The following is a 22,510-nucleotide window of genomic DNA, read 5'->3' on the forward strand; positions in this document are numbered from 1 at the left end:
TCTTGCTGACCCTCTGTCAGAACTGAATGAATACACATTTAACTATTTATCTTTGTTCGTGGTTTTACTAATTTTAATTTACAATATTAAACTCATTTTTAGTCAATGTCCTCTGCCACGTCTGGCTGTATTGTTCTGCGATATACTCAACTACTGCAATCCTACTGGATTATTGGATTACAGAGTTTGAGTTATATTTATATTTTAAAAATTATTTTTGATGAATCTCAGCTTTGTGTATATTCTTATGTTTTATAAAAATATTTCACAAGATTAGATAATAAATAATTTATATAATAATTATTAGGTATAATCATATTGTTAGCAAAATATTGTTTAGAGAAAGATAGAATTCTAGAATTTGAATTAAGTATATTTATATATCTATTATATCAATAGTGAATTATCTATCAATACATAATTATAATAAAATTGAGAAAGGCTAAATTTGTACATTGGATTTTTTTTAATTCTTCATGGAATATACTTGGTTACTGATATTGATGACGAAAATAGTTTTGGAAATTTTTGTCTGTCTGTCTGTTTGTCTGAGCGCACATTGCTCGAAAAATTAGATACATTTCATCCCGGTAAATGGTCAGGTTCCCGTATATTAATTGAAAAACTAATTATGAATCAAAAATTCCTCGGAATCCCAGGTTAACATCTTATAGATATTTCATCCCGGAAAGTGAGGAGGGTCCTTTAAGAAAATTAAAATAACAATGCACGGAGCCAATTTACTTTAAAATTTGCAGAAAAGTGTAAACAGAATGAAACAAATTATTTTTATCGATTAAAGTCTGATATAGATATAATGGGCGCAGTATGTATCAATATATCAGTATAAAACTCTTCCGTGACTGAGTGACTGACTGGCTGACTGACTGACAGACAACATACACCCGAAACTGCTGGGCGGGAAGCTGAAGTTTGGCATGTAGGTGAGTGTAGGTGAGCACTAAGAGAGGACTTTTGGAAATTCTACTCCGAAGGGGGTGAAAAGGGTAAAATCTGTAAATATGAAAGTTCTACACCGTTGAAGTTAGTGACTTGAAAATTTGGATTTTGGTTGTTTACAACAAAGTAATGAATACGTGTTTCAGATTTTTCTGAAAATTTACCCTCAACCCCTTCATAAGGGGGGTGAAAGATTGTATGGGACTTAATACAATTTTCAAGATAAAAAGCTGAAAATTGCCACACACTTTTTTTAGCAAATAGCAGTAATAGTAAATACAAAAAATGTTTAATTTACGTTTGTGGTTAATAAAAATCCGGGACGTAAAACGTCATGAAAATGGGACGGCACGCGTTGCAGAAAGCGGGAGTGGGAGTAGGAGCCAGAAATGGGAAGGAGACACGTAGTAGGAAACAGGACGGGACACATTGCAAAAAACATGATTGTACAATATGTAGGAAACGGTACGGGATATCTACTTTACATTACATAGCAGGAAACGGGATTGGACAAGTTTGCGGGACGAGACATGCAGCGGGAAACAGAAAATTGAACTAAAAATGAGAAAAAAAAGCAAATTTGAATCATATATGTTTACCAGTCTTACAGAGTATGCGATAAAATTACTGAGATTTTGCTATGAAATTCACGCGGGCGATGCCGTGGGTAAAACCTAGTTAATGAATAAACGAATGGTTTTGTAAATTAAATTAGATTGAAAAGTATTTCACGAGATTAAATCATGAACCATATTGCAAAATTTTGTTTAGAAAATGTCGTTAGAATTACAGAATTTGAGTTATATTTATATTGTAACAATCACTATATTGTTGTAATAATTTATTGGCATTATTTTTATTTCCGTACAATTACGTCTTGAAAAAACAACGGACATGTTTCTTCAGAGTAATTATGGTCTCCTACATCAATATTTATACTTTTTATAGTACCTAATAGTTTTTCTGTTGTGAGTGATTGTAGGTAGATATATTTTGTAATAAGTAGTGTTTCCAAGTGTTTTAAGTTAAAGTGAAAAAGTTTGTATACTTACAGGTTAAAGTGAGGAGTCAATGATCGACAATCAATTCAATATAATAATCATAATTTAATCACGTTTAATGATATGTTCGGTTCGACATACAATCACAATTAGATCCCTTACGAAATACAAATTAAATTACACATAAGTTAACAATTAGTAGTGCCAATTTTTCTATAGAAGAACACTTAGTGCATCTAATAGACATAGTGCTTATGTTCCAACTATCTACTTTAACACTACATATTTGCCATTGAAGTTCTTATAGGTAGTAGAGATATGAATTAGAAATGGTACTCAAGCCAAGTAGCTAGACAGCAACATTTTGATTTTAAACTTCTTAACACATTAGCGTTGTGTTACCAATTATATATACCTACCGAATAAATAGACATGAATATAGTTCTATAAATAGTACATCTTCGCATAATTCCTCATCAAACCAAAACCTTTTATATATTTTGGCAAAAGCTTTCGATTTCAAAAGATCGATCTCAGGATATAGGTACAACAAGTAGGATAGGCCCGCATGCCAATCCTACATTCACAATCGAGATTTTTACAAATGGGGAAAATATTATCATCAATCTGATATAAAATAAAGGTTTAACAATGGTAAAATGAAACAAATTTATTTCCACAATAACCCTAAAAATGCAATAGCAAACGCAAATATTTCCATCTTCCTAATTTTTTTAGGTCCCTTCGATATTATAAGTAGGTAGGTACTTACATATCTACCCCATTACATACTTGGCATGTTCTGGCAAAAGTTCGTAATTTTGAATGGAGGTATTCCACTTAGCGCACTAATTAAAACGCACATGCACGGTACCGATTAGTGATCCAGTCAGTCGAGGTCACGGCTTGGGTTGACCGTTCACAGCCTATAGTTGTTACTTAGGTCGAAGTGCTTTTCGAGGAATACAATTTTATATGACCTCGAATCGCAGTTATAGTAGGTTAGGCGCAATTTTAAATTATACGCTAAATGGATTTTCTTGAATATAACAAATTTCACGAGCGTTAGGACGCGTTTAGCGTTTCATTAGGTAGGTAGTTAGGTAGTATCCGACATTTATTTGAATAGTCTTTTTTAAAATTAAACATTTATAAAATTAACATTGTACTTTACTTACTTAAAAAGTAGAATAATTACATTGATTACTATGTATGGTACAATTTAATAAACATTAATGAGAGCCCGCGGCGGACTGCAAAACGCTCGTGAAATTCACCCTAGTAATAAACTCTAGTCTCGCTTTTCAATCTATAAGTATGTTTATAGCAAAATTATTTTGACCATACGAAATTTATATCATTTCACATACTATAAATTATAGCATTACATAATATGTATAAGTAGGTAACAATAGTTTTTTACCCAGTCCGAGTCTTAATTGATTTCTGAGAAATGACAAATAATAGTTCGCAACAATTTTTCGTGCCATATTTTTTTTTTCTATTCACTCTGGGTATTTTTCCATAATTGTATGAACACTTTCTTTTACAGTTAAGTATTTACTTGCATTTAACAGATTAACATCGTCCTATATCAAATATATGAGTGATTAACATATACTTAATATTGTAAACATGATGTATGATAACATTTAGTTTTATCTTCAGCATAAACATACATAATATATTTTTATACATCAAGTATGCAACGACATTAATTAAGCCTTCATTAGGTAGATATATATACAGGGTTACTAGTATCAAACGGAAAACCTCCTAAAGACTACGTTGGTAGGTACATCAAAATACCCAGGTACCAGTAACCCTGTATATAGGCTAGATATCTTATTTTTCTACAAGTACCAATATAAATAGTGGTGTCATTATATGGACAAATTAACTATTCAGACAAGTAAGTATGGATTATCTGGCGTTTCGTAAACTATGGTAGGTAGGGAGACGTACAGTCGAGGCGGATAAGATTGACACCTGGTTAGTAAGTTAGGCGGGTGATTAAGTTTATTTGCCCTCGAATGTACACCAGTCCTGTTGCTACCACGGCGACTTCAATGTCTCACCAGACAGCTATATTAATATTAATTATGCCAAGTCTAGTTAATATATTAACTACGTACATAATACATTGAAACATGCTGAATGCAAGTTATAGGTAAGTATATCGTTACAGGTTCAATCTAATTCGAAACAATAACTACACCTACGTCAACAACTATACAGATTCACTAAGTATATCAAAGCAATGTCATTAAATATGACGATTTTACGAGATACATGTGTAGATATTTTCCAGTTACCAGGTCAAATCACAGAAAATATAAGTAGCTAAGTGACAAGTGACATCTCATTCAAGAATTAGTTAAATAACATAGTTTTTTTTTTTCTTTTTCTAATTTGTTCACAGTTAGTTCTAAGAAAGCATGATTCGACACTTTTTTACTTACAACACTGGCTAATTCCTGTATTAGTACCTAATTCCTGTATTATTTTTAAATTTTTATTTTGTCTTTTATATAAAAGTGAAATCGTAATATACCGCAAATTATATGTACTTGAATGACTTTGCAAGCAGATTTTGGGATTTTTTAACATCCGAGAACAAAACTAGGAAAACACAAATCAAATCAAATATTGATTTCGTTAAACATATGCCATTATGCTTCTCTTGGTTTTGCATTTATCTTAAAAAATAATAAATTTTAACTGGACGTAAAATACAGACAGCACATTTTAATAAGCATTACCTAAGTATATCTAACACACAGATACCTGTGGAAGAGAGAGTACATATAATATCACATACTCATATCCCAATACCTATCTTTCTAGTGAAATAAATTATAATATATCTATTTTATTTAATCTTAATTCTGCATGTTGTATTGCTGGCAATGCACGTAGCTACCTGCGGCACGCTGAGCGAGCCACTAGGCGAAAACTAGTTACAGTTACACATATAATATTTTAATCTTATAACTGTATTTTACCTCTTATTGCTGGTAATGCACGTAGTTTATTCTATCTGTATATAATCTATGTTACTTAACTATTTGAGTACTTACCTAGATCTTGTGGCAAAAACTGCATTTTTGACTCGATGCGCGAATTTACTAAGTGCAAGTACATATGGTTAAATAAGGCGAACATAAAAGAACTCTTTCGTTCCAAATCACAACAATAGACTTCTTTTTCGATCACCCCCTCAACATACACTCATAGAAATAGAAGTGCCCGATTTACAATAATTATAGCCTCAATGGAAATTTTACATGGCGGCCGCAACTGCGAATGCACTTGCAAATACACACTTCAATATTATTAAATACATAATTAAAAGCACATACAATACAATAACTAATGTATATATAAATTGGGTAACTAGTAGTAGGTAACTATACGCCCAAAAACAAAGACTTCCCCATCACTCTCTCTCTTAGACATTTATAAAAACAGAACAACAGTTTGCAGTATCTTTATTGAAAATATTTTTTTAATGTTTGGACGTATACTCTCACGGGGAATATTTTTGAGTTCAGCCATAAACTGAACGTAACCTTAAAGTTATCAGTGTTCATAATCATAATTATGTAATTAGTTTACTTGTAAATAATAAATACGTAAGTATTTACAAATAACTTTGTTTAACCTATAACACCTAATAAAGTTACAATTTGTGCATCACAAAAAAGTGCATTTGAGAACATTCATGACATAGATCGCTGATATAGATCACATAAGCTCAAATTAACCTAAGAAGGTACGTATTTTTTTTATAAATATGCAATTTTTTATAACGTCTAGGTTCCTTGCGTGTTTAAATTTACTTTCACTCTGATTATATCTTGATTACTGCTGCAGCTATGTAGTTGTGTCATCATCAGAGTAACATAAAGTGATAATACCACCTCTAAAATATAAAATATTTTTTTTATACCCTGATTTAAAAATAATGAAATATTATTTGATTTTATTGAAATGATAAATAATTAGGAGCAAATTATTGAAGAATATTATTCCATTTTTAGAGTCCCGCACTAACTTTCAGTCAGATTAATAATAATAATAAATAATTTTATTTCAGGTAATAACATAAGTACAGTATACAAAACCTCATACAAATGCCAATGACCCATATTATAAATAACATATGTATAAATAACATATAAATAAAATATTATTAAGAACTAGGTCATACGTAGTGTCAGCGCGCTGGGTCAGCTGGCAGTTATCTTCGAAACCATCGGAACACGACTGCCTGCGGGCAGAAGTCCTCTTTCATAAAATTCTTCAGATTATGGGTCGGCACCCTAACCACAAACGAATTGAAGTTCACTTTGTGGGCAGATGCCAATCGCTCGACTTTGAGAGTGAAGTTTCCACCTTCGTAGACCAGTGTAGTCGCGACACAGCTGCGTCAATTTCACCTCCTGCACTGAAACCGCATTGCACTGCACTGAAAACAAGCTCGCAGTGCACTGCACTTAAAATTTTATATTTTTAATAATATTCTTGAAATCAATAATTTGCACCTGATTATATATCATGTCAATTAAATCCAATAATTCATGATTAAATCGTGGTAAAAAACAAATATTTTATATTTTAGAGGTGGAATTATCCACTCTATGTTACTACTACGTCGAAGTTAAGGTAAATATGCACTAGAATATCCGATCTCTGGTCACCATCAACACACACTATGATGTAAACCTACGTAAATAAGATACGTAACTAACTACCATAAATCCATACTCTAAATATGTCTCACTTCTACGCAAAGCACAGAAGCCTTCAAAAATCACACATTATATATTTTCCTATTCTATATCACACATTATAATATTCTACCAGTTACAACTGCTAACATTTTAAATGTGCGCCAATATAAAACTCTAAAGCGAGTAGTACAGACAGTGTTTTGCCCTCCACAACAAACAAAAACGTATCAACATTCCACAAGATCGTTTACATTAAGCCTTTAAACGTTATAGACACCTTTAGGCGTCCATTGGAAACAATCCTGTAACGCCAACGAATTCTTAAGCTTAAGTTGTAAGCTCTCCTAAGATGTTGTGCCATTTAACATTCATGACGCCTAAAGGTGGCACGGCGGCGTGCAAATGGTTAAATTTATTGTTTTGCCATTACTACACATACCGAAAGGTTTCACTTTTGTCAATCAATATTTTTGCTTTGCGTGCATGCTGGAAAACTAACATACGCCCGAACAGTTCGAGGGGACAATGCAATGTACTGCTATCCGCTATTTTGTATGCTAGACAACGAGTTCTGTCCTGTGAAACATGTTTCGGAAACAACGTTGGTAGGTATGTGTTTTTGTCAAACGCTTTCAAAATTTGCTATAGACCAGGCTAAAATTGAACAATATCACAACCAAATGAAAATGTAAAAGGAATACAAAGTATAAGACTTAATAACTAAAACATAAATATACTTAGGTACAAAAAGCTATGACTCTAGAAGGAATTAAATAGGCTTTTAAAAAGTATTACCTAATTGGAATGATAAACAAATATATATAAGCACCTATTTTATACTTCTGGCCAATACCAAACACGTTTGCTTGGAACCATAGTTGGTCAGTTAGATTTACATAACTAGCAAAAAAAAACAAATAAAAAAAATATATTCTAAAAAATATATTAAAAAATGTCTAAATACGTATTTAATAAAATAGGGTCATACCTACTTTAAGTTGCACAAACACGTAAAAATAAATTGTTAGAATATAATAAACAGATTGTATTTAATACCTATTAATTTAACATTTCGCTTAGCAAGTCATACCATTTGTGCCCTACATATAAAATAGTAATAATATTAATGATGTAAACTCCATCAACATTAAGATATAGGGTACCTAACTAGGCATCTATTATAGGTACTTACACATATAATAGATATAACGACATTTATTAATATATAATTAACTTATTGGTAAATAGCATGGTGATTGTTGACTTACATATAATTATAGGAGGCTGCTCGTTATATTAGATAAATTAAATCAAAATTACTTTGTACAACTTAAAAAAGCAGTTAAAACTAACAACGTCGCGCGTCGGCGACGTCTATAATTCTTGTCGCGATATCGCGCTCTGTGTCTACTGTTAGGAAGCTGACGGATCTTGTTGTAACAGAACATAACCAAACAAGGATTTAACCTAATGTGAATGTTTAAATAAACGAAGTGAAGAGCCCTTTAGGGCCTACTCTTGAAGAGCTCCTCCACCACTCCTGGGTCGGCCAGGGTGGACGTGTCGCCAATGTCGTGGTCTCCCATAGCGACTTTCCTCAGTATCCGCCGCATGATCTTCCCGGACCTGGTCTTGGGCAGGCCAGGTGCATACTGGATCACGTCTGGGGCAGCGAACGCTCCAATCCTTTGTCTCACGAGTTTCTTCAGACTGTTTATTAGATCTGCGTCGAATACTGCTCCGTCATTAAGAATGACAAAGCAGTACAGTGATTCTCCCTTGATCGGATGCGGCTTGGAAACCACTGCGGCTTCGGAGACCCTCGGCTCCTCAGTCAGCACGCCCTCTACTTCAGCAGTGGACATCAGATGCCCAGATACATTGAGCATATCGTCTATGCGACCGGTCACCCACAAAAAGCCATCTTCGTCTCTTCTTGCACCTGGAAATTAAATGTCAGGTACGCATATAAGAAATCTAAATGTCAACACGGGATGAAATGAAAGCCAAGTACCGACTTAGTATATTCTCAGGTTTTCATTGCTATTGGCGTAAACCTACTAGTGTTGTTGACTAAATACTTACTGATTTAGTACCTACCAAAATCAGTACAAAATAAACAGGGGTAACTAGGTTACCTATCTACTTAAAAAAAGGAGACACATTTATTTTTCTTTCAATTTTTTAAATGTTTTCCAGGTTTATATTACTAATATAGTAGGTACAATGAAATTAGGCATTATATACAAAGTTTAAGGTTTTAAAATTTGATTCGTGATTGTGTACGCCGCCCTGACGTCAGGTAGGTGTACCTATATCGCTCTAGAACGGCACGCGGCGCGCGCGCTACAAATCGTCGGTACGTGTGTAGGTACCTATCATTGCTTCAGTGCGGTCATGAGCAGGGTTGACGACCTCCACCGCTAATTTGAGATGCAAGTAGGTACAATAATTATGACCGTTACCTATACTCAGTTAATTCAGTTCCGTAGCGTTCTTAAAATAAATTGTAACCCGGCTACTTACATAAGCATTACAGCGGTACCTAACATGATTAATTATACCCAGTGGGTACTATTGTTTTAGATACCTACTATATTACAGTTAGATAGACTAGAAAATAACAAAATATATACTCCAATATCCGACGACGACGTATAGGTACCTATGTAAGTACCCGACAAATTAAATTAAATAAAGGACCTTAAAATTTTAGGTATGCAAAAAAGTTAAATTATTTTACTTTTAAATTCTTGTTGGGTACCTACTTAGATAATAATAGTAGGTAGGTAGTTACTACGTAGGAGCTATCAGTCTAGACTTGCCCCTCAAAAAAGTTTTCTTTGCACCATTACGGAAAACCTAACGCATGTAGATAGGTACAAAGTACCTATCCATAACATAAATAGAAATTTCCGACAAAAGCGGAAAAGTGGTGAACATACCATCGCCCGTGCAGTAGTAGCCGGGGAATTTGGAGAAGTAGACCTGCTGGTAACGCTGGTGGTCGCCGAAGAGGGTCCGCATGATGCCGGGCCAGGGCTGCGCGAACACCAAGTAGCCCTCGCCCGGCCCTTCGATCACCTGCCCGTTCTCATCAAGCAGGCTCGGCTCCACGCCAAAGAACGGGAATCCCTGGATGTCAGTAATATCACGTCGTTAACCAATAACGCCACAAGACACAAGTAGCGCCCCAGCTATTACAAAATTATTGAAGTCGCATCATCACTGTGGCGTGTGGGTGTGGGGTGTGGGGCACCTGGCTACAGTAGCAACTTATGTTACACGCTATTGCTTTTTTTATAAGCTTGAATGAAGAATGGCACAATAACTTTGATACTTATGTCCATCAAGGAAATAATGTAGGTACCTACCTAGTAGGTAGGTATTATACATTTTAGATGTTTATCTCAATATTTATATTTACTTATATTCTCTATATTTACTTATCTGAGACCTCGCGACTTTTGACATAAATGCTTCGCTAACAGAAATTAATGAATTCTGTGGATAAATCATTTAAGTACCTACCTTTTATACCTTGTATCTATATACCTAACCATAATAAAGAGCTGATTTTCTTCAACAGTCAAAAACTGTTTGCTCGCAGCCATATTAGCACAGAAGTCCAATTTAAAATAGGTACCTAAGTGACTAGCCGTTTACGCAAATTTTATTTATTCTTTCAATCAGTACCTACCTACTTAAGCACATCGCCGGCCAGTGATAAGGCAAAAGAATTTCTATTGTCTCGTGACCTGACGATGAATGTGTTAAAGTATGACCTACCTACATAAGTAGGTACATATTATAATTATAGTTTCTGCAGATAAGTAGTTCATTCACAATGTTAAATACTCCGCATATTTTCTTAGTTGTAAGTGCAAATTATTTAGGAGATATGATACACGGCAGGGTATGAAAATTGAAGTCAGGGCTTATCTTATCTTAAGACAAATAAATAGTAAATGTATGGCATTGACGTAGTACCTAATTCTATGTACCTAGTCTCCTAGACATCAAACTACAGTTAGTACCCTATAGGTACATTAGATCTGGACGCTACTAGAGAACCCGCTGATTTGTGACTAGGTATGTAGGTATCGACAGTCCGTGCAAATAGCGAAGAAATAAAATGAGGGCGCTGTCTCCGTTGGCTGGTAACACTGAGTGTTTATCAGCAATCATAGGCATATTAGGTATTGTAATGGCAAAAGATGTACCTGGTTCGTCAAAAATCAGTTTTCTTCACTTTTTGAACAGTCTGTAATGAATGTTTGTTTCTAAGGTGCCTTAGGTGGTTACTTATTAATTCGATACAAAATAATTTATTGTATTAGCATATTGTAGCTGCACATTTCTATATTTCACTCAGGGACAGGCAAAATTTCGAAATACGAAAATAAAATAACGTAAAATAAACTATTTATGTATACTTACGGCAGCCCCTGGTTTCATGGGCGTGGCCCCGGGCAGGCTGGTCAGCACGTGGCCGCCCGTCTCCGTCTGCCAGAAGGTGTCAGCGATGGAGCACCGGCCGCCGCCGATCAGGTTGTAGTACCACAACCACGCCTCCGGGTTTATAGGCTCACCGACACTGCCCAGCACGCGCAGGCTTTTCAAATCATGCCTGTCAACGACAATGACCATGAGTTGACGAATGACCATATGTCATTAGACCAACTGCTGGCGTGAATACCTGGCTCACTACTAAGACAAGCCAAGTGGTCACGCTAGAAGTTCCCGGCTCGTCCCCGGTCAGGAGCTCAGTAATTTACTTTAGTTGCTATGCTTGTTAGATAACTAATTCAATAGGTTTTTTTCCGGTATGAACGGCACCCTTCTCCATACTACAAACTACATGTATGAAAAATTTCAAGGAGATTGATTGAACAGATAGAGTGAAGAGGTAACAAACAAACTTAGTACTTTCGCATTTATAATATTAGTTAGGATAAAATATTGATCCCTTTAAAATTGTTTAGAAATGCTTGTTATAAAATCTTTTAGGTAGCTCAAGGTAACTTGCTTTGCGCCCTCTAGCTAGTTAGGTACCATCGATTGTTATAAATATAGACAGCATATCGATTAGTAGTTACGACTAAATACTTTTTTGTATCATGCAACCTTCTTGCATTATGCATTTAACATCTCTTTTTTTTTGACCCCATTAGACCCGGGTCCATTCCCCAGTCAGGTCTTTTTTATATCTTGAACTTTTATCTATAATTACCTCTAATATGTTATGTTTATGTTATAAAATAGGTAATAAAATATCACCCATAACACATAAGTCTCTTGACTTATTTTGGAGCTAACTTAATCTGTGTGACTTATCCATAAAAATATATAAAAAACAACGGGTTGCACTCCAGGAGTGCCGGCAGAAGAGAAAACTTGAATGGGCGTTGGGCATTTTTGATGTCTTACGAATTTCACTTGTTTGACGTGAGTTAAAAATTTTTAACCCATCACAAAAAGTGCACAACGCCGCTAAAGAAGTATTCCCTTCAAAAATTGCTTCTTGGAGATAGAAGTTTCCAGTAATGGATCTAACCACAACTTACATATGTAGGCGTACCTTTGAAAATAAGACGTAGGTACAATGAAATGAAACCCTTGAAAATCCGGAAGCGAACGGCAACCTTGATAACTACTATGACAATAATTTATTTTGAGTGTTGCCAGCCAAGGCCGCGTCGTGGTTGTGGTGGAATGGCCGACTATGACCTAAGACTATGAGAGTCGCTCTATTTATAGCAGATCTATATTGCCTGTCTGTAATTATGATAATCGAGATGTTTTAGTACTTCTACTCATTTGCCTGCGCGCCTGAGTTTAATTTTTTTTTTCATTTCTAAGGGCTGGTTCCTTTTTCTATGATTCTTTAAAATAATCTTAGCATGTCTGTCCCACTGTTGGGTAAAAGCCGGCACGCTGTCTTTCCCTGACGCCCTGTCCTTGGGTGGAATACCCTAAATGCAATCATCTAGTGCTAGTCCTAGCCTGCCTTGTTTTTCTACATGTTTCGGAATGCATAGGGCATTCCATTTTAGCCTATTCACCGTTTTCCCCAAATCTATGTATTATCTATTTAATATTTTATCTCATTTTTATCCGGCATAAGTATATGAAGAAGCAGAAACTTTGAGGTTTGAGGTTAGAGGTTTGAGGCCTTCCTTCCGCACACACACACAGAACAATAGCCAACGTTCTAGAAACGCCCATTTTGCAATAGGTGCGAAAGAGAAGTCAATACATCCTTTACGCCGTTTCATTCTTACAGTACCAGGCAAACATCATAATCTTCTTCTTCTCCAGGCAAATATTATAAGTTCGATTTTATTCTAAAAAGATTTTAGTGGAAACTTGTACAGTGTTCCAACAGGAAATTGCTCGTATTGGGTATGTAAGAATCTCCGAGTCCTTCGACAGGACAGTTTTTTATTTTAACAGTTCTAGTCCACAGTCTCTTGGAAACAGTGGAGTACAGAAGAAATTGTGAATAGTTCCAGTAAACAGTGAATACAGTTTTCAGTTATAGTAATTAGTTTTCAGTCAGTGTCAGTTTCAGTCTACAGTCTCTTGGAAACAGTGGAGTACAGAAGAAATAGTGAATAGTTTCAGTAAACAGTGAATACAGTTTTCAGTTACAGTAATTAGTTTTCAGTCAGTTTCAGTGATAAACAGTCAGTTTTATTTGAGCACAGAAGAATCAGTGAACACAGTTTAGTTAAAGTAAACAGATATAGTAAACAGTGTTACCGTTTCAGTAAACAGTTTTCAGTTAGTGTTCAGTCAGTTTTCAGTTTTATTCAGTCAGTCTTTTAGAAACAGTGTTAGACACCACAGTACAGTGCAGTGATATCAGTACCTAGAGAGTGCACAGTGATTATTATAAGTGATAGCATAGTTCGTCGTATTATTTACAGATAGAGACTGTGTATATGTACTCGTATAGACAGTAATTAATAGACAGTTATAGATTATAAATAGAATAGTGCATAGACTAAGAATATAGTATAGTATAGTTATAGACAATAAATCCTGGACTGTGAAAAGCCGTGCATTTTCTTACTTCTATTTATTAGTGAACCTATAGTAGTGCTAAATGACACCTAGGCGAGTCTACGATTAGCCTGTGTCCTGCACACACGTTATATGTACAAAGCGCTTAAAAACTATTCAAAATTATTCACATTGACATAAATCAAGGACGCTGTACCTGGTAAGGATTTACCATTTCTATGATACACTCACATTTTGACGTATTCATCCCCGCATTTGGTCAGCGCTCGGATGGCAGTGGGCGCGGTGTAAAACTGTGTCACCTTGTACTTGTCCACCAGGGCCCAGTAGCGATCGTTGTCGGGGTAGAATGGGGTGCCTTCGAACTTGCACACACAAAACAAAACATTTTACCATAATTTTCTCAAGGGTGTGAAATAAAACTAGCATAGTGCGAGTCTGACTCGTGCTTAGGTACACGAAATCTACATATCTCACTAATTTCAACGTTAAACTAAACTACCTGATATAGGTACTAAATGTAACATCAAAGAGATAGCATTAACAATTGGATTTCAAAAGTGTAGGATTAAGCGAACTGGCCAGTTATATCAAGCAGATTTATTTACCAGTGTCAGATTAGAATATTTTATTTTATCAGAATGATGAAACGCCCTAAGAATAATAATGGAAATGCTAACAAATTCGAATGAAATAAATAAGTATTTATAATTTACTAAGACAATCGATATTATAATGTTTCCGGACATTTACGAGGCACGCTTGAAGATATATCTCTTTGGACAAGTTCAATCTCGTGACCTCTGATATCGTGACAACGTGAACGTTTGAGGTCATACAAGGAGAACGCGTAGTTAAATCATTGTCATGGCTAACTGATTAACTGCATACCTAACTTGTTATATAGTAAGTTGAGAGGGAATTCATAGAAAATTAGGATGAAAACTTTTGAATCTGATATAGATACTTTCTCAATCTTTGTTTTTTGCATAAAACTGTTATTTTACAACCGGCCCGTAGTGCTGCATAGTGTGATCCATACTAAACAATCTAATCATGCGATGGCCAAGTCGATCTATTTATTATATTTAAAACGTAAAAGATTTTTAATATTGATATGATAATAACTTACGTAATAACTTAAGACAGAAGGTCAGGTAAGACAGAAGACAGTAGGGACTAAATATTAATCCATGTAATATCAAGTCTGGTATTACATGGATCGCACAACTTTTTACTGTAGAAAAACTTAGTTGCGAGACATGGTGTTTTTTACAGCATGTTTTTGATGGCATCTCACTTCTTTATGTAGGTCAAAGTCAAAAGTCGAATTTGTATGGAAAGTCTTTTTTTAAGTAGGAACGTGGAATTTACATATTAACAGTATTCCCCCAATAGATAATTCCATATGTGAGGTAAGGAAAACATTTTCAAAGTCTGCAGTTGAAGATACTTACTGAAGTAAGTATCGAAAGAGCGTAACTGGATATGTACAGCTGCCAAGTTTGTAGATATCCAGTTTGTTTCCTATTTCGGCATAATAAAATATTAATAATCTCATAATAATGATTTTAGTAGGTTATAGTTTATCTGAAGTTTGTCAGTTGTATGTAGATATTCAATTATGTCAGAGGTATAGTAAGTATCTTTTGTTATTCAAAGAGAACTGATGAATATCGATTCTTTTCAAGAAGATTAGTTTTCTAGGCTCCAGATCGTTTATAACATCCGTTAATGGAATTACCTATAACACAGCGAAATGTTATTGGTTAGAGTAGGCGTCTCACTACTAAATAGACTCAAGTAAAGACGAAAAAGTAGGCAAGCGTATGAGAGAGAAAGTGACTCACGATAACAGAAGTGGCAGCGTTAGCCAACGGGGAGTAGACGACGTAGGTGTGTCCGGTGATCCAGCCGACGTCGGCAGTGCACCAGTAGATGTCTTTCTCCGCATAGTCGAATACGTATCGGAACGTCGCCGTCGCATACACCAGATAGCCGGCCGTGGTGTGTAGCACTCCTTTAGGTTTTCCCGTTGACCCACTGATGGAATAAACCGCATTACATCATATGCCGAGAGTAAACAACGACGAATCTATTTTAAAGTCAACAAAGATTTTCCCAATATAACTATACTATTAAAACCGACAATGTTGAAGACATTGGACATGGCTGTGCATAAGGCTTGGGCGTGAAATATACCTTAAACATTTTGGTAGGCTTACGGTCGATATGGTTTGTTTATCGAACTGGTGTATCAAGGCTACTCACTTTCGACCGTTCACACAAAGAAATCTAGAACAAAATATCATCATATGCCACCAACACAACACCCGCCTGAATTTATACTTACCACCGCCACAGGTAAACATTGCTTAGCATGAACATCTATAAACCAATATTATTGGTATACTTAATTTGAAAAAAAAATCACAGCTATGTTCAGGACTTAATCTAGTGACTATGTCACCCAAAAACACGATAGCATAAAATTTTCTCGATAGAATAAAATTGCAAAGCCGCCTCTTACATACGATACTTTTTATTGCGAACTTCCCACGGGAGCGAAGCCTCGGGGCGCAGCTAGTTTATGCATATATTCGATCTTATTTGTTTATTTAATTTTTGTCACTGTGCTTTTATAGACTAACAAGAATTGTCAACTATAAAACACAGTGAGAAAAAGTTTTAAATTAAAAAAATATAAGAGTCCATCACAGATTGGGACATTTAAGGGACAAAAACATATAGGGTTACTGTAGTGACTATATGACAACAATACAAACCTAGTGTAGAGCATAAACAGAGGGTCTTCCGCAGCCATCCATTCCGGGGGGCAGATCGTAGACTGCCCCTCGACCAGGTCGTGCCACCAGATGTCCTTCTCATCATTCCATTTGTACTGTGCAAACAACATACAACATCCTTTTAAATACTATTTTTTCTTTTATTTTTTCATTCTCTTATTTGCATTTTCACATCTTATGGGTTCACTCACAACGGCTTAAACCTACGCCGCCGGGCACACGACATGTGCTCCCATGCAACGCAGCTGGAATAATGGTGGTCTATAAAAACCACAAGTCAAGATGGTGTACTACTGTATAAACTTATATGTCACGAGTTGGAATCATTCGATCGATCACAAGCGAATGTCTATTTGCGTACCTAATTGAGTAAATTCATGCTTACTCACTCTCTCGTCTCAACTAAGTATTTTAAACTCTATTAGCAGACCATATTCAACATGACTTATTCGAACTGGATTTGGACGGTTTATTTTTCGGTAGCAGGTTATCTACGTTGATAAATTCGACACAGATAATCTTTTTTTTGCTAACAAAATAGGCAGCAAAATGTTGTTATATTTTAGTAAAGTAAACTCAATTTATTTCTTCCAATTAAATTTTAACCTTATTTATCTACAACTTTTCCAGTTTTAAAGAAAAAGTAATTATAAAAAATTTAATTATAAAATTTTTTTATAAAATTACAAGCATTTTCCTCAATACCTACAAAACAATAATTAACTAATACCTAAACAAAAATTAAAGAGATACCAAATAGTTACAAAACGTATTTCAGGCTTTACGCTCTACTTGTAATTGTGAAATAAAACAATGTGTGCACATTAAACCTATTGCTATATAAATGCACAGAAATGTATTTATGTATGCGAAACCTAGACCATTGTTCATGTGTATACGATTAAATAGAGTTTCATGTGTCTCAACTGGTCTCAACGAAATTTTATGACTGACTACTGAAATGACATTCATGTAGGTTACAGAGTTTCTAAGAACAAGTCTCATAATGAGAAATTGCAGTCACATTTTTGTTGACACCTGAGTTTGTTATTTTTCTCGAATTAGTTTCCTAGCGTATCTTTATTGTTTATGCTCTCGAGGCTGGTAATGTAACAAGACGGAGATCCAAAGACGGAGTGGTGTGAAGATTTTTTTAAAAGTACATACCTAACGTTTTCTACAGAAAACCGGTCAAGTGCAAGAAAAGTTACGCACAATTTATAGTATTCTTATAGGTTTTCCTTTCCTATAATCTTCAAGCAATTAACTATTTTTTGTTTAGTTTTTTTCACAATATTGAGGCTCAGCAGTTTCGGAGATCAGGGGACGTAGCCAGCAACGTTACGCACGTGTACTCCGTTTCAGTTGTTGTACCTATGACAATATTATTGAACTTCGTGTTTTATATGCCCAATATCAATTAACGAAATAAAGCCCTCTGACAGACACAAATTATTTATAGGCCCACGGACTACAAAAATACTAATAATTAACTGACCAATGTCCGTATATCATCAGGCAAGCGACCGCAAGGCGTCACCCGGTTGAGGTGGGAGACAACTATGCATGTGTTGACGTTGTGGTTGTACTTCTGTTTGGCTTTCTGCTGAGCTTCGTCACAAATATTCTTCAGCACCAAGAGCTTCTCCCCGCGCCAGGCGCCGTCCGCTGTGACCAGGACCTTAGCATTGCAGTCCGACATCCGCTCCGCTAGGGAATCTGATGAGAAGCCTGCGAACTAAACATATTAATTGAAAATTTTTAAATTATACTCTCAAATATACAAAGTGTTATAAATTATTTCTCATCTTCGAGTGCTGCGGTGTTGAAGCACGGGTTATGAATAAAAAATGAAGTTAAAAATAATAAAATAGGTACCTATTGTGATTTTACAACCGGCCACTTCGTCATAGATCTCGTTAATTTAAATAAGCAAATGTAAAAAAAAAATGCCTACTAAGTATTTCTTTCTTTCTCTAAAATGATAATAGCGATTTAAAATATTCTTACTACAACGGAGTGGACAGCGCCGATCCTCGCGCAAGCCAACATGCAGACGACCGTCTCCAGAATCATGGGCATGTACACCGCCACCCGATCCCCCTTCCCCACTCCGCTGTCGCGCAGGGCGTTCCCGAACTGACACACCAGCTCCGTCAGCTTCTTGTAAGTCACGCGGCTATAGTCGTCCGGGTGGTTGCCCTCCCTGCACATGGTAAACCTTTATAAACCCAATATTCCTAAAAAATATATAAAATTCATACTTATATGGGGACAATGTGATAACAACTATAAAAAACGTGTTGCACTCCGGGAGTGTCGGCAGAAGTGAAAACTTGAATATCAACGTTGTGCACTTTTGACGTCTTACAAATTTTCGATCAGGGTCACGTGTCCTGATGCGACTAAACATTTTTTACCCATCACAAAAGTGCACAACGCCGCTAAAGAAGTATTCACTTCAAAAAAATTTCAGATAAACCAATGATAAAGTATTATAAATCAGAATTTGCTCTTCAATATCATTTTATTTACATGTAAAATGTCAAACGCTCGTTCGCTTATGTCGCTCGCGGTAACATGTTTGCAAGCTCTGGAGTTTATAAAAGGTTCTCATATTAAACTATTTCTATGATAAATAAATAAATAAATATATTAGGACAAATCACACAGATTGAGCTAGCCCCAAAGTAAGTTTGAGACTTGTGTTATGAGATACTAACACAACGATACTATATTTTATAAAAAAATACATATATAGATAAACATCCAAGACCCGGATCAATCAGAAAAAGATCATTTTCCATCATGGCCCGACCGGGGATCGAACCCAGGACCTCTCGGTTCAGTGGCAACAACAAAGCATTATTATGGTTTGTTTATTTTTAACCAAAGAAAAGTATGTATTTGTTATTAGTTATAAACAATTTGGCATGGCATGATTGCATGGTGCTAGGTGACAAGATTCCCGCCAACCACAAGATAATATCATTATATTCATTACGTTTAGGCATTTAGATATTATTATGTAAGTTCAAACTGTAAACTATTTATTTCGCCAGAAATATCTTGGTAATTATAAAGCGCGCGCATAAAGAATAATACCCTTATTTATTATTGATATAGTTGATGCCCGCGACTTCGTTCGCGTGTCCGAACAATTTTTGATGAGGAGTCAAAATTATTTGAGAAATTTAATTCTACAGACAAAGCGTAACGATACTTATACATACAGAAAAATTTCATCAGACTGAAAAACTATATTTCCTACAGTTTAGCTGGACCATTATGAATCTTCTTCAACAGGAAATGCTCATCAGGCTGAATAACTTTGGTTAAGGCGTCATTTCAAAATTTCCTTTAGTTTAGCTGTACCATCATTGTCTTCCATCAGGTGTTCCAGTTTTAAAAATCACTTATCCCTATATGTTGCCCAGGTATAGAACAAAAAAGTTTCATTCAAATCTGTCCAGTAGTTCCGAAGATTAGCGTGTCAAACAGACAAACAGACAGACAGATTTTTTTTTCAGATTCTTACTCTGTTACTATGACTCTATCGCCTAATTTTGTTTTATGTAAATTTATTCTATGACCAGTATTTTTTTACTGTTATTTTATGTATTTGATTTGCTCCATTAAAACAGGGTTTAGCAGTAAGTTACTGCCATTGACCTTGACCAATGACCTTTTCTCAAGTGGAAAACAGTTAACCGTCCAATTTGAAAATAAATAATTAACTATCTAACGTAACAGTGTTGGCTGGAATTCCGTGAAGCAGAATAATACGTGCCTGATATAAATGATTTGAATGGCTATTAAGTAAATCCTGGCTACATTTATTTTTATACTATATTTTTTATATTTGTATACTGTATAAATATAGATTTTGCAATAAATGTTTTCGACTTTGACTTAAAATGTACCTACTTAAGTACTAGCTGCGCCCCGGGGTTTCGCTCCCTCGCTCACGCGCTCGGGATAAACTCGTGCACTAAAATTCATAATAATCTGTTCAGTAGATTTTGCGTGAAAGAGAACAAATATATACAAATATCCCTTACAAACTTTCTAATTTATAAAAGGAAAATAAAATTATATGCCTAGATAATATTTGGAGTTCGCAACCACACAAATCCATTAGGCATCCTTATTTTGTATACAACTTATTTTGTATGATGGATGATGGCTCCATTACAATAGTTTAGTACACGAGTCCAGTAGAACGACCAGTTGCATCGCCTGAGTACCTAATCTATTCCAATTTTAGTTGAAAATTGGAATACTAGGGCGTAACCAAAAATTTAAAAACATTAAGTTCAAATGAAATGAGAATATCGGTTATTGCATAATTTTCGCAAGTGCAGTTCTCCCTAGAAAGAATCATGATGCTATTCAAATTCCTATTTGCTACACTCTTTACTTTTTTAAAATTGTATTTAAATAAGGATCAAATATATATGTAAAGTATATAAGAATAACATGTAAAGACTAGTAAATAACAATAATATGTAAAGACTCTTGAAAAGCATAGCCATGTGCAAAAAGGGATGGCGCAATCTGCGCGCCCCAAAATGTATGCGCGCTTTTCAAAAGTCATTAACACATTCATCGATCATTTTCATTTTAGCTTTAGCTGATTTCAGATTCAGCTTCAAAACAATCGGTTGATAGCAAAAAATAATAGAAATATGAATCAACAGGTACCTAGGTATTACGTATCAAACTTTATACATTTGGAAAATAAAATAATTTTTAAATAAATTAGTTTTAAATGTTATTTTAAAACGCAATTCATAACTTTTGTTTTTTTATTTTCATGCTAATGATCGTGTTATAATTTCTGAGATTATTTTATTTGATTTTAAAAAAAGGCATCGCATACGGGCTATTCCGTTTTCCGCGACTTACATCTACCAAGATAATGTAAGCTAAATTATATCTCTACAGATCATTTCACGAGTAATGATAAGTTTTGTGACATTCGCTGGCAATATGATAAACGTGGAGATGAGATAAAATATTACATAACTCAAGGGTTAGTCGACTATAGACAGACTGAACAATTGGTTAAAATGCTTTGCTACGGAAAATCAATAATTCGCGCGCCGTCTCAGTGGTGAAGTCTCTCTCGCTCAGCTGACTATTGATTCAACGCAAATATAAGACCAATTTACTCACCAATAATATGCAATTTTATCTCCATGCCCTTTCCTCACGTTCCGATCCAGGAGGTTGAAACAAACGTTAGTTACGGCGCCTTCCATCCATTTGACAAAAACATTCCCCTTGTTTATATCGAAATTATAGGACACGAAGTTACCGGGCTGCGGCGGCGTTTGCCAATAGAATTCATTGGCTATTTCAGACCAGAAACCCTCAGGGTCCTCGAGGGATTTTTTGTGCATCTCTTTATATTTTTCGAAGGATGATACGCGCGATTTTTCGACGACATAATCGGTAGGCTGATAAACTCGCGTCATTGCGGAGTCGTGCGCCGGGCCACCACTACGCAGATGTTGACTTCTCGCGACAGAGTTCGCGCGACAACTGACTACGGTACAGAGCCGAAGTAAGCGAGTATGATTTTATCCTCCGGGTCTGACCACTCGAGCAGCGTCGCCCTGACGTTGGCGAGGTTGCAACGCCTCGTCGTCGTCATGACGCACGCTTATGACGTGCGGCGCAATCTGCGCATGCCTTCTCTGGTCCTTACCTGCGTTGCTCTGCGAACCCCGAATTCCCGGGCTAGCAGCGGGGCCAGCCAGTCTGACATCCAAGATTGGCAGTGAGGACGTATTACTGTTTTTGTACGAAATAAGAAACAGAAGGCAAAGAACATTTTGAATTTGGAGAACCAACCAGTCGATTACAAGATAGCATCGAAACAAAATAAAGGTCAGTGACCAGAAGCTACGCACAGGCTAGCACTCTTTCAATACTTACTTAATTAATCAAGAACGGCGCATGCAGTGTTAAT

The 22,510-nt window shown here is 35.6% G+C and overlaps 1 protein-coding gene across 1 annotated transcript; it reads right to left on the minus strand.

Moving 5' to 3' along the window:
- Positions 1–2,046: 2,046 nt before the first annotated feature.
- On the minus strand, positions 2,047–22,104 carry AcCoAS (Acetyl Coenzyme A synthase). Its single transcript, XM_053768426.2, has 9 exons — positions 21,712–22,104; positions 18,544–18,739; positions 18,032–18,271; positions 16,513–16,628; positions 15,577–15,769; positions 13,958–14,091; positions 11,138–11,327; positions 9,643–9,832; positions 2,047–8,639 (listed from the first exon to the last, which is right to left on the minus strand). Exons 1-9 carry the CDS (start codon positions 22,011–22,013, stop codon positions 8,203–8,205), a joined length of 1,998 nt encoding a protein of 665 aa, XP_053624401.1. The 5' UTR covers positions 22,014–22,104; the 3' UTR covers positions 2,047–8,202.
- Between the last annotated feature and the right edge of the window lie 406 nt (positions 22,105–22,510).

The sequence above is a fragment of the Plodia interpunctella genome, chromosome Z (genome assembly GCF_027563975.2).
Source record: "Plodia interpunctella isolate USDA-ARS_2022_Savannah chromosome Z, ilPloInte3.2, whole genome shotgun sequence".
Lineage (NCBI taxonomy): Eukaryota > Metazoa > Arthropoda > Insecta > Lepidoptera > Pyralidae > Plodia > Plodia interpunctella.